This window comes from Diceros bicornis, chromosome 5, assembly GCF_020826845.1.
Source record: "Diceros bicornis minor isolate mBicDic1 chromosome 5, mDicBic1.mat.cur, whole genome shotgun sequence".
Taxonomy (NCBI): domain Eukaryota; kingdom Metazoa; phylum Chordata; class Mammalia; order Perissodactyla; family Rhinocerotidae; genus Diceros; species Diceros bicornis.
Window position 1 is genome coordinate 61,237,672 of NC_080744.1, and position 13,299 is coordinate 61,250,970.

The window sequence follows — 13,299 nt, forward strand, 5'->3', positions numbered from 1 at the left end:
ACGTCACTGCCACCTGGCAGCAACACAGAGCAGCCTCACTGGTGGGTGCGGCCCGTTCCCAGAACGGTCTTGCCCTCCTTCTGCCTCTTGGGCCAGGGGAGTAAGGTTTCATCCCCTCTGTCTGTGAGGTGGCCGAAAGCGGGGCCTAGGGCCCAGGCCTCTCACCTCCAGCTGGCACCAGTGCCTCCGGCCTCAGCAGATAGCCTCTGGGAGCTCGCCTGCGAGCTGCGTCATCAAGCAGCCTGAATTTAGACGAAGTGCTTTGGGGAAAAGAAACGTGTGGTGTGCCTTGGTTTTTTCCAGTAATTGTTCCATGGCTCGCTCTGCTTGTAAGATTTTCCAAAATAAGGCCATAGATGGGAATTATATCAGCACACTGGGAACCGACGGCATGTGGACTCTGTCGGCGCTTTGTAAAAAACACCCCTCAATCAGACAGACACGCGTCATCGTGGGCTGCTGGGGCCCGGCCCGGGGCTGGAGGTGGAGGAGCTGTAGGTGCCCATTCAGGACGGAGGGGACCCAGGGAGACCTTTGCTCAGGCTGGAGGTTCTCCATCCGGGGGCCTATCATAGCAACTGGTGGGCCTCGGGGTACCCTGGCATTTTCCTTACGTGCTTAATTCTTTAAGGGCCACCTCCTTGCCCATCAAGGGAACCTTATTTACTCAGAACTCTTCCTGGTTAGCCTGGCAGTCTCAGCAAGTTATTGGCACCTCCTCTAGGGCAGGATCTAGCAAGGCAGGAGGCCTATCTCTGGCTCTGAGAAGACGACTGTCACCGAAGCAGAAAAAGTTGTTCTGACTTGTATATGTGTCCATCTGGACATGTTTTAAGTCCCCCACCCCACCCCTTTTCCTCTGTCTTGCAGGAGACAGACAGTGACCAGCACCCCCTGCTGGATCGAGCTACACCTGAATGGGCCTTTGCAGTGGCTTGACAAGGTCCTCACCCAGATGGGCTCCCCAAGTATCCGCTGTTCCAGTGTGTCTTAGAGACATTGGGTGTGAAGGGGGAGGGTGGGGAGGGTGGGCTTGGGGGAAAATGGCCAAGTAGGAGGTGGAGAAAATCAGAACTCTACTCAACTCATTGTTGTCAAGGAAGAAGAAATTTTTCTCCCTCAACCAAAGTGGCACCAACCTGTTTTCCAAAACACAGAAGCAAACCCAGAGATGGATTTCATGAACAGCCGTGTCTGCTGAACACATTTGCCCTCTGGCCCCAGTTTGAAGGGCAAGAAATGGCTTCTGCTCTGGTGGCTTGAGCAAACAGGTAGTATTTCACCACCTGCCCCTTCCCCAACCCCCTTCTCTTAATGACAGCAACCAGGATGTCACTGTCCAAGAGGAAATGGCTCTCTTCAGGAGTGGAGTGTGGAATTCACCTTGGGTGTTCTAGGTGGGGAACAGCCTGCAGGGGTTTGAGCAAACCTTATGGCCAGCCCTCTGGCGCTTTTGACAAAAGCTTCTTCAACTGAACATTCCGGAGCCGGCCCTCCGGCCCACCCCGCACAAACCCCAGAGCTGGACTGACTTGGGGTGGGGAGGGGGCTCGTCCGTCTCCTCCCCTCTCAGAGCAGACTGATTGGTGTGAGCGGTGTGTTCAGATCGTGCACACAGGGACAGTGGGGGAAAGTTGGTGAGCGACACCTCTTTAAAAATGCTCTTAAGAAATCTATCCTTTCTCACTTTGAGCAGTTGGAGGATCTGCTGAGGCTCAGTGCGTATGCAGTGTATAGTTTATATTACGTTAATCTCAGAGAGATTTGAATTACGTGAAACAGTCACATGAAGCAGGAGGCAGTTGTCACGTGACGGTGTTCGGGCTAAGGCAGCACTACGTTGCGTGGGTCTCCAGTTATCTGTAAGAGCTCACTCCGTCTTCTCTTGCATTTGGCTATATTGGTTCATGTAGTCAGTTGCATTAATTAAATGAACTTTCTTATATGCTCTTTTAAATGTTTTATATTAAAAAAAAAAAAAATCCTGGGTTGGCGCATTGACTGAGAAACCAGAGAGGGACCCAGCAACTTCTCTCCTGAGGTGAAGCTTTTCCAGGTTTTGTTGAGAAGACACCTGACAGCACTTTTGGAAGCTGAAATTCAGAAGCAAATTCACCAGAAGGGAAAAATCTCAGGCCAACATAGGCAAATGAAAAGGGCTACTGAAAATTTTTTACACCTTTGAAAATTGCAGGCTTGGTGCAAGGAGGTCTGTCATCTTTCCCCTGGGATATAAGATTATCTAGCTCACAGTGGAGGATCCTCAGTGACAACTATAGCAGCTATATCGTGTAATAAGTACTGTTCCCAGTGGCAATTAGTGAGATTATTTCAACTGGAAAAAAAAGAGCCCTTTTCTTTGGCCTTTGCAGAATACAGCAGACAGAATTCCCATTTGCATTGGTACTTTATTCTTTGCTGCTGTTTTTGTGTGAAATGACTTATCCCATACTTTTTCATGGATTTCTACCAGGAAAAATAAAAGGATTTCCTATGGAAGTCCTGTCTTATTCCAGGTGAAGAAAGTGGATACTTGGGGCAGGTATAAACCTCCAATGTGATGACATTTCTGATGCTATATGGAGACGCTGGGGGCTTCCTGGTGCCTCACCTGCAGGATCCTACACTTCTGAAGCTCTAGCCTTGAGGTTTCCAGATAGGCGAGCTGCTCACCAAGCCTCCTGAGGACACAGGCAGACGGGAGGAGCGCCTTGACAGACCTGTGCTAGTCTTCTCGAAGGGCTGCTGACACAGAACCAGAGACAATGCAAAACCCCTCACTCCACGTGAGATGGCCAAATACTGCAAGTCTGAAGTCTGTGCCTGGTGTGAAATGATCTGTGGGCCGCTGCTTACAGACACAGGAGGCTGTCTGAACCTCCTGGATGTGTATTCATGCTCCTGGTCAGGTCTGAGCTCGTGGTATGAATTGTTCCATTTTGGCCTCTGCTGGAGCAATCATAATGCTCCTCCTAAAAGCCTTGGGCAGTGGTCTCTGAGGGTCTGCATTCTCCACCTGCTACATGATCCCCTTTGCGGGCTTCCTATGGCACACAGCTGTCTTCCAGGTACTTGGGAACTGGCTCCAGGTACAGCCCAATTGTGTGATCCAGTGGTCACGTCTGGCTGCCTTCGGATGGTATCTTAGAACCCTCAGTGCTCAGAGCTGAAGGCTCCTAGGAGGCATGAAGTTTTAGTTCTGTGTTTTTCCAAATGCTACTCACTTGGCCCTGTTTCTTTGTAGACTAGACTGCTGGAGGAGGATGTATGAGAAAAATGTAGGTAAGCCCACCTTTGGCACCACTGAAAATAAATTCGGCCCTACTCAGAGGTTAGGACCTGGTGCCAGTCCCATCAGAGAGGCTGTGTGGGTGCCTTGGGGCATGTGTAATATTAGTGTCCTTCTTTTAAGTCACAAAACTAGTTTTCTTAGTTTTAAAATCCTGTTGTATGAAAGGCATTTATACATTATAAAGCTTTTTTAAAGGACACTTGAAAGGGGCATGAGGAAATAAGGGCAGTTCTAGAGGAGTGACAGTAGCTGCTGGAGAGCAGTTTTACGTGTAGTTGTCCCGGCTACACTACGTGCGCTATTCCCCCACCCGGGCGCCCCGCCAGCTCCCTTCACCTGGCGGCTTTTGCTGACAGTGACCCTGCGCTGACACTGACCAGAGGACAGCTAGCACTGGGGCCTAGATCCTCTGCCTCGGCACCGCCCCAGGAGCCAACTTCTGTTCCCTCTCCTCTGCTCCCCCCACCCCTCACTTTATTTAGTAACTTAGATCCTTCCAGCGCCAACGTAGGTAGCTGCCCCACCGGGCTCAGGTGACAGGCCTGTGCTGGAACATCATCTCAGTTGGCCACCTTCCTGGCAGGCTGTAGAGCTGACATTTTGAGACAAGCGCAGAGTCAGGAGCGGGGACTTTGACTCTTTTTCTAGGGAAGAACACACATGAGGGCAAGGCTGCTGGCAGACTTCTCCATTGTCCTTATGTTGTCTGTGTTGTATTTTTTTATTGACCATGGTGATTATTTTTTTAAATCATTGTTAATGTATTGGAATGAGCTGTAGCACATGTCTCGTGCTTAGTTTGTTTTGTTTTTCTCCATCTCCCCTTGGCTTCCTAGAGTTTGGACATATTCCAGGGCTAAATGCTTTTACTCAAACTGCAGAAAAAGGTCTTATTTAAGTAATGTGTGCCTGTCATGCATGTATGCACGTAGTCTGGGGAGAAGGCCTATATCTGATTTCATTCTTAGCCTCAAGCTGCCATTTCGGAGGCTCCGGGATGGTCTCTGCAGGGCCGGAGCTCACCTTAGGCCACTCTCTGTATGCCTTAAAGGAAAGCGAGGGAAAGGAACCTGCAGACTGCTCACGGGACTGTTGAACAAGGGGTTACCAGTGGCACGAGCTTAGTTCTGGACCTGTGTCTTACTGTGTGACTGACTGGCAGAGTTGTGAGTTTTCCCAAAATCTAGAAAAAACCCTCAACATAGCTAAGTTGTACCATTTCTCTTTCTGTGGCATAAATGTCCCCTTCTAGAACCCCTTCAAGTAACAGTCTTCATAATGTATATCACCCTTTTAAGGAGTACCAGCTACTTCTCAAGCGGGTGGGAAAGCAGAACAATGTGCACAAAACGACACAGATCAAGTGAGGTGGCGTCTCTGTGGAAGGGAAATGACGTGATGTACAGCAACTTTTCAGAAACACAGCTATCACATAAAAACTCGCCTATCGTGTAAACTGGATTAAGAAGTTCTCTCAGTGATTCTGTAACTGATTTTTTTTTATGCTGAAGTAATGTACACTCTAGCATTCTGGTGTTTTTATATTTATGTAATAATTTCTTAAAACCATTCAAGACATAACTATTTAATTTGCTGAAGCAAGTTGGAAAGGTCTCCTCCCAGGGACAGTGGCTGGGAAGAGAATGCTGGCTGAGGGTGCAGTGGCTTTTTGGCTCAGGCTGGCCAGGCTGCTCAACGTGTGGCAGCGGGTGAAAACCAGCGGCTCGGAGTCAAGTGGAGGCCCCCCCACAGGGGCCTCCGAACCCAGCAGCTCCCCTTCCCGGGGGTGAGCGCTTGACACAGGGCTGGAGCCGCCTTCGCTCACCCCACCGCTGCTGGTGCGACTCGGCTGTCCTCTTCCTCGGCCAGCTGGTTTTGGTGTGCGTTTCGGGGGGGAACTAGGACGTGGAAGATGTTACCTTCACTTCTCAGCCAGCCTGACCTTTTAATACCTTTGTAAAAAGCATGTATGTATTTATAGTGTTCTAGATTTTTCTAACTTTTGTATCTTAAGAGCAGAGCACCCCTTTAAGCATTGTACCCCTATTGTTAAAGATTTGTGTCCTCTCTCTCCTTCTTTTCCCCCTGTAAGTGCCCTTCTAATAAACTTTTCATTGAAAAGCTCCCATGCCAGGACCTCAGTCTTATCCTTGCTGCCAAGTCTGAGTGGGGAGAAGATTTAACAGGGAGCCCAGCGGCATCCTGGGGCCTTCAGAACTCGAGAGCACCAGGGGAAACTATCTCCAGCCCAAATGTACACTGACAGAGGATGCCACGTTGTGCCACAGCCTCCCGTAATACCCTCCCCCTCTGCCCTCATTCACTCACCAGGGGTAACGTGCAGTGCCAGCCAGGCCTTCAGTGAAAGCAGGAGCCCCAGGGTCAGCTGAGCAAAGGTCAGAAGTCTCGCAGTTGGTGCATCCCGCTCGCTCCCCACATCTAAGCATCGCTCATATCCCATCAATGCCGTCGCTGCACTGTCATTTTGAATTCATTTCCCCTGTACTTGAAGGCCTTGGGCAAATGGTTGGATGCCACCAGCTTAATCCTCCCACAGGCACGGAGGCAGTTGTAAATTCATAAATAAGTAGGTTTCCAGACTTTCCAGCTCAGATGACTTTGTTAGCTCCCATGAAAATTCATTTTAAATTCAAAACTCCCAAGGAGAAAGACTTCAAAATTGTTCCCTTGGCTGCATCTTACACCAGAGTGGATTAAGAAACAGGATGATTAAAATGAACAGAATCTGGGGAAGGAGGAGGACAGAATGGGGCTGGAACAGTCCTGTAGCTGGGCCACTTCTCTAGCAGTCTTCCTTCTAAGGACCTCACTGGAGTCTAAACACCTCCCGTACAGGAGGGAGGCAGACTTCACAGGAATGGCACCTGTGGGCCTCCATGAACTGCATCAAATTCCTACCTTTGTGATTCTTCCTGGCCAGTTCTGCCCTCCTACCCCCCACAAACGACTTTCCCCAAGGTTTTATCTAGTCTCTCTTTCTCAGCAAAAGACTCAAATCCACACCTGTAACCCAACCCGTTCCTTGAGCTCCACCACTTTAAATTCCAGCTGCCTGTTAAATGTGATCCAAAACGTAACACCCTCAAACCAAATCATCTTCCACCTCACTGGAGCTCGCTCCCTTCTCTGACTCCCAGTTTTCATTAGTAGCCTCTCCCCCACTCTCCGAGTCCTGAGCAGCTTAACACATTTCTTTTCCTTGCTCTCCATCACCTCTGTTGCAGCCGCCTCAGCTGCTCAAACCTCCCTTTTGGAGAGGCCCTACTCCCCGAACGTCCCGGTTCTCCCTGGCCCCCTCGCAGGAGCTCCTCTCTCGGGCCTGCAGCTCCTCCTCCTTCCTGCTCCTTCCGGGTTGGTGTTCCTAGACCACTACATGTACTGTTGACGTTCCTCCCTGAGTGAGCTCATCTACCCGCAGGAGTTCAAGCCACATAAATGCTAACGACTCCCAAATCAGTATTTATAGCCCAGGTATCAATCCCAGGCTTCAGACTGCTATCCAACAGCCTGCTGGCTACTGGTACTGGGAGGTGCTGCAGATACCTCAAACGCACAATTGAGAAAACAAAATTCATCATTGCCTTTATTAAACCATCCTCCTCTCCTTTGGCTGTCAGCCCCGTTCTTGGCTCGACCATTTACCCACCCTATAGCTACAGAAGTCAGTCATCCACTACTCCCTCATCCCCGACGTCCAATCCGTCCTGTTGTCTCCACTCGCACCGCCCTGCACTTCAGGTTCTCGAGGACCTAGACGGGTGCACCAGCTTCCTAACCGCCCTCCTAGCCTCCAGCCTGCCTTCCCATAACTGCATCATCCCCACTGCCCCCATGATCTACCTGACCTTAGATGGTCCCCCCAGTCCACAGCACAAATTCTAAGGTCTTGAACATGGACCACTTGACCCTCATCATTTGGCCCCTGTCTAGCTCTCGCAACTGGCAGCCTACACTCTGAAACCCAGCAAGGTGTGGGGCGTTCTATATGTATACTTGTCTCCATGACTGCTCTGCTTGGAGTGTCAACCCCTCTTCCCTAGTCTGCACCCCCTGCCCCGGCCTCTCTGACATACACCACCAGTTCACCTGGCTAACTTGCACTACTGCTTTGAGACTCAGTTCAGACATCTCCAGAAGCCTTTTGTGAATCTCACTATCACCACAGACTCCTCAACTGTGTGTTACCCATGTCTGTCTCCTCTAGGCTAAGTTCTTTGAGAGTGGAGTTTATATCTTATTCATATGTGCCTGGCTTCTTTTGGCTGTCATATTTTTACGGAATAAATGAATCAATTACTGCCCATATCTAGTAGATTCTACCTTAGCAAGCTTTTGCATCCATTTCCACTGTGCTATCCTAGGGTAAGTCCTTATATATGGTTGAAGAAATGCCAACAAAATACAGTACCTGATTGATTACCTTTTATCACAGCTATTCCAATACTCTCCTAATTTGTCTCCCTCTAGTCCAGGGATGGCAAATACAGGGCAAAATTACCACCATTCTCTATTTCTCTATCCATGGTGAAAACCACTCATCACAGTGTTGGGTCCCTTCTTAGCCTCAGAATCCTTCTCAACACAGCTCTCTAGGCAGATAATGCTAATCAATTAGTGTTGGCTAATACTACTGCCAGATTTCCCTGGAATATAATTATGGTTAGATGTCTTTTCTGCTCTAAACCCCTTGGCTCCTCAGTCACCTCCAGAGTAGGCACAGGCTCCATAAAGCAGTATTTCAGGGTTGTCTCCAACATCACTCCATCCTTATCTACCACCATTTCTCTAACTGGACTACTGGGTTTTCCCAACATAACCCCTTGCTTTCTTATCTCCCCACGTTTGTTCACTAAGAATTCTGCTGCCTCCACCCATCTATCTGCCCAAATTCTTATCCTTATAGCTCAATTCGAGCATCACTTCCTCTAAGTCAGTGGGTCTCAAAGTGTAGTCCCAGGACAGCAGCATCAGTAGCACCTGGGACATTAGAACTGCACATTTGTAGGCCCCACCTCCTGAATCAGAAACTCTGGGGTGGAGCCCTCCAGGTGATTCTGATGTGGCTCAAGTTTGAAAACCAGTGCTCCAAGGTGTACTTTCTGCTCTTCCCAACCCACTCTGCTCTCTCCTTCCCAGGGCAATTAAGGCTGGGCATGGCACTATGCACATTCTGCCCAGCATTTTACCTTTTGTGCCCTTGTCTTACTCGCCCCCTACTCCCACCTGAGTTAGATGATGAGCTCCTAGAGGAGAGAACCTGCATCCTTACCCAAGTCTGCAGCCTCTGCCGCACCCGGCGCAGTCTGGCACCAGAAGGGTCCCAGTCAGTGTTGGCTGGACCCTTGAGTCCTTGTTTCAGCTCTCGCCAGGGTAAAGGAGCGGGTTACAGTTGCTTTTTCTGAACTTTAACTTCTTTGAGGCCTCCTAACACCATTAACAACTTCCTGAGCATTTCCTGGAGCAGCAGGAGTAATACAGACCATGTCCTTGGGCTTCACATGAAGAGAATCTTCTCTCCCCTAAATTACACTGCTGTTTCCATAAAATTCCTACCCTGAGCCACACTGAGCCCACATTTTTGTAGCATTAAAGCCACCTGGTTGATAAGGGAAAGGGGAGAGGCAATGACTGGTCACATCCTTCATAGAAGAGAACCAGGGAGGCAGGTCATGAATGGCTTTATGTGACCTTTTCATGCCTCCCCAGATCTGTAGTTGTGGGGAGGGAGTGTTTGAGCCTATCAACAGATATAAAAGAGTTTCAGAACAAACTTTTTTCTTCCCAAACCTGTGCTCCAAAGATGCAGTAGTAACCATTTAACCATTGTTAGGTCTAGGTTTGGAATCAATACTTTTCCAACAGGAAACAAAGTAGACTGTAAACCAGTAAGAGCTGGAATGGGACTCACTAGTGCTCCAACAAAAGACCCATACTGTTACTATCACCTCTTCTTCATTCTTCATTCTGCACATCAGAGAAACAAACACCTCAGAATCAAGCAAGACACTGCCTATACTAGAGGAACTGTAACATACACACATAACTCTGAATAAAGATATCTACACTAAGAGCAAGACTTGTGATGTTAATAACAGGCACAGGTAATGCCCAAAATATGAACCTTAGAGAATTTCTAAGATCCTTTCTGCAAGAGCTTACATGCCACAAGTGCAAGGATGGATCACTAAACTAAACCCTAAGTGGAATCTAAATCAAAACTGGAACTTTGCCCCACACAGTCAGCATGCTACTTTTATGAGACGTACAAATTATGGGGAAGTTAACAGGGTGCTGTTTTCAAACTGATGCTATACTAAGGTGGTACACTTGACCAGAATTCTTACACTTTCTCTACCTACAGTCTCTAGTAAGATTTGGTATTTAATGTCAGAATGCTATAGCTCAACTGTCTATTTTAACATTTTGGGGTGGGGGGTAAAGGGCAACTCTAACTCATTACAGCATTCTCTGGACCTCTGTCTCCATCAATCAGAATGTTCAATGAATCAGAACCTCTGACCACTAGACACATGTTTGCTAAATTTAGCTTTGCATCAGCAAACACTCAAGCTCAGAATAGTTCATGGAGCTCTCATCTTACCCTTAGACAGTGATTCTTCTAAGATTATTTTTCCATGGCAGGCCAAGTCAGGGTAAGGGGCACTCCACGTGCTCTCTCGATAGCCATTGTTAAGAGACTGGCCCAAGGTTAAGGGAATCCGACAAGCCGTGGCAAAAATGTTTATCCCCACCTCTCCACAGCAGGAACATGAAGTCAGCCATATATCACATTTCACATGTTGTAAGTAGTTTGCAGTAATGGCCTGACATGCTCTACAGTCCTTGAACCACATCCCATATTACTCAGCCATCTAAGTCTAGCTTCCCTGAATCTCCAGCTTCTCTGAATTAGACATGGCCAAGTTCTATAAATAGACAGCAAGCAAACTGGTTCTGTCAATCTTCTCATACTCTGGCAGGATAACATATTTTAAAATTATAAAAATATCTATGTCTTCATCACTCTAAAATTATTACATAACACATGATCTTCTCAGGGAAAAAAAGTTTATTCTTGTCTCTCCCTACCTTTCAACAATCATGGACCTTCCAACTTTGTGATCATATTGATCAAACTATCAAATATGAATCCAAAGCAAAATTAAGGGCCTAGTATGTGCCAGACAGTGTTACACAAACAGAGAAATGCTGAAGGAACAAAAACGCTGAGTCTCTCATTTTATATCCAGATAGTCCATAATTAGTGGTGGTGGCATGTACATAGGTCTCTTTAGATAGATGGCAACTTTCATTGCACCATTAGCTCATGATCACTCTTCTTAACATGGGCCTTTAGTAGATACCACTGGATACTTCTATCCTACATGTACCCTAGAGGGGCCAATATCCTCAGATAGCTGAGATCTTGAAAACATGAGCTGAATTATACATATGCGTGGTGGATTCCAAAATAGTGAATTTGACAAACTCTTTGATTATTCACTGTTTATGCCTAATCCAATGAAGGAAGTAAGGCTTCCCCCACACACATCCCCTACTAAAAAACAACAGAATCATAATACATATTAGCAGACTTGATAAATAAATCACATTTTAATCTGGCTTTGTTTAATCCATGAAATCAAGTTCACAGCTTTTTCTAGTCTGTTTTCCCTAACCATGTGAGCTAATGTATTTTTGGAAACCTTTCACATTTTAAGAAAGACATGTTCCACCTTTCATTTTGCAACCCCCGAGCCAACTTCCCTTACATTTCTAATCAATAGCTAATGCAATCCCCTCAAAGAAACACTGATGGAATGGTGGTGAAATACAGCTTCAAAAACCTTCAGAATAGTAAAAAAATGAAGGAAGAAAAAAAGTCACCAAGCAAGATAGCCTCTAATATTCCTGGAATGACTCTTCCTGAATGCTCCAAGCACTGAAACCTTTACTCCCTGTGGTCACTCTGGCAGGGACCTGGAGCATTCCATTCCTTTTACCACCTGTGTCAGGTTCTGCACTGCTTGAAAGGTGGTGCACAGAGGGGTCTGAAACTTGCTTCTGCCAGTCACCTAAGGGGTTTCATAGCCCACACCAGGCCAGAAGAAGTTCTCAGCCCATGGGCCGGCACCATCCAGCCCTGTGCCACTTTAGAGCCATGGCAGTGACTGCCACAGCAAAGGTTAATGACATGCATTACAAAGTGTCTACAAAAACAGAAAGAGGAGTTTTATTTGCTGTATTTCCCAGTCTTCCTTTGGAAACTTTCCCTTTGGTGAAGTTTCCCAGTTCCCCTGGGGCTGACCCACTCAGCCTTGGAAGTCACACAAGGTACTCAAGGATTCATTGCCTGACCTTTCACATCCTTTCCCACCTCGCCCACTCCTTAGTGTTACTATTTTGGCAGTGATCTCTGTTTGGCTTTCAGAGAGAAAGAGGGGGAGAAACTTGCCTTGTTTTGAGGGTATAAAGTGTACAACACACTCTGACATCTGAAGTAGCAGGGGAGAATTCTAAGGAAGAAGAGTTTCTTCACAGTAATACTAAAAGAAAAATCTCAGTATATGATCACAAACTGTTTCCATGGCCCATACAGGGACTTCAAGTTTCTCTCTCTCTCTTCTACACACACACAATGACTTGGTAGAGGGGTCTGTTTTATCCCTACCAGAGTAGGAAACCTTTGCCTCATTTATTATAGTCTAGAAATTCACACTGGTTTCTCAATACTTTTGAGCATGAGCTCAGACACTGTATTTCAACTGAAATGCCCAGAAGCATTGTTTTAGCTAGACTAACCCGAGGGCCACCGCCTTTGGCCCCACCTCTGCTACAGCACAAATCAAATCTGCAGCTGCTTCCCTTCTTCCCTTCAAAAGCATCAAAGCTCAGAGCAGCAAACTCCTTGAAAGTAGAAAACCCAGAATAGCCAGGAGAGTTGGTACCAGCTCCGGATCCACTGTAATCAAGTGTGAATGCAGGGAAAGCTCCTTAAAAGGTCGACTAGGAATGGCCTAGTGGTGTTCTTCTTTAACTTGGGCAAATCACACAGACCTCCGAGCCTCGTTTCATTCCTGTTTCTAGAACACAAAAGTATATTTGAAAAATTATCACTCCTTATTGTCATTATACTCCTCACTCCTTTATAATATACTGAGGAAGAAAAGAATTCTCCTTAACCTCTACTAAAAACTAGAATTAAGGGGACCCTATGAACAAGTCAGGTGGCCAACATGATGATGGGAAGTTCAAAATGTAACTGGGTTGAGCAGGGAAGCATCTCAGGTAGACAGAATTAGCATCTTGTCAGTCAAACCCTATTGTGAATAATTCAGTGTTCTTCATCAGATGAAAGGCCTTCAATTTCATCTCTGTCTCCCCCAATGGCCATCCAGAATGCTTTAGCCACCTGTGGAGAGAAGCACGCAACAAATTTTAGGCAACAGCTAAATTTCAGTTCATTTCATATGTCATACTTTGAATTGATTAAGCCCTAAAATTCTACACCTTGCCCTCCAGCCCTGTGGCAACATATATCAAAAATCCCCTGACCCAGGACTTCTACTTCTAGAAATGTATACCAAGGATAGAATCAGGGTTGTATACAAGGGTGATGTGTGAGGATATGCACAGCCTCACTATTTATAAAAGCAAAAACTGCACATGACTTAAATGTCCAAAAGGACATAAATTATGACACACTCACACAATGGAATACCATAAACCATACACATTTCCTGCCAAGAACATGCGTTGCGTTGGTAATAACAAAACAAAACAAGATAAGAGTTTTCCAGCCCAATAGTTAGGAAGGCAAACATCCTGAGTCTCAATGAAAGTTCCATGTCACTCAAGACACATTTGAAAAATCTTGGTTTGACTGCAGCAACTATATTACTATTGTATAAATATTCAATTAGCTCTAATATCCAATGAAAGTTCACGCTAAAACACTTTAGAAACAAACAAGGGTGATATATCAT

The 13,299-nt window shown here is 46.6% G+C and overlaps 2 protein-coding genes across 3 annotated transcripts in view; one reads left to right on the plus strand and one right to left on the minus strand.

Moving 5' to 3' along the window:
* SMAD3 (SMAD family member 3) overlaps positions 1-1,025 on the plus strand; it is a 115,088-nt gene extending 114,063 nt beyond the window's left edge. For both annotated transcript variants that reach the window (XM_058541922.1, XM_058541921.1), the window contains exon 9: positions 871-1,025. In XM_058541922.1, the coding sequence (XP_058397905.1) occupies positions 871-994 (124 nt within the window). In that variant the 3' untranslated portion in view covers positions 995-1,025. The remainder of the gene's footprint in view (positions 1-870) is intronic.
* A 9,883-nt stretch (positions 1,026-10,908) lies between these two features.
* AAGAB (alpha and gamma adaptin binding protein) overlaps positions 10,909-13,299 on the minus strand; it is a 48,926-nt gene continuing 46,535 nt past the window's right edge. Inside the window, exon 10 of the mRNA XM_058541924.1 lies at positions 10,909-12,725. Within this exon, the coding sequence (XP_058397907.1) occupies positions 12,648-12,725 (78 nt within the window). The 3' untranslated portion in view covers positions 10,909-12,647. The remainder of the gene's footprint in view (positions 12,726-13,299) is intronic.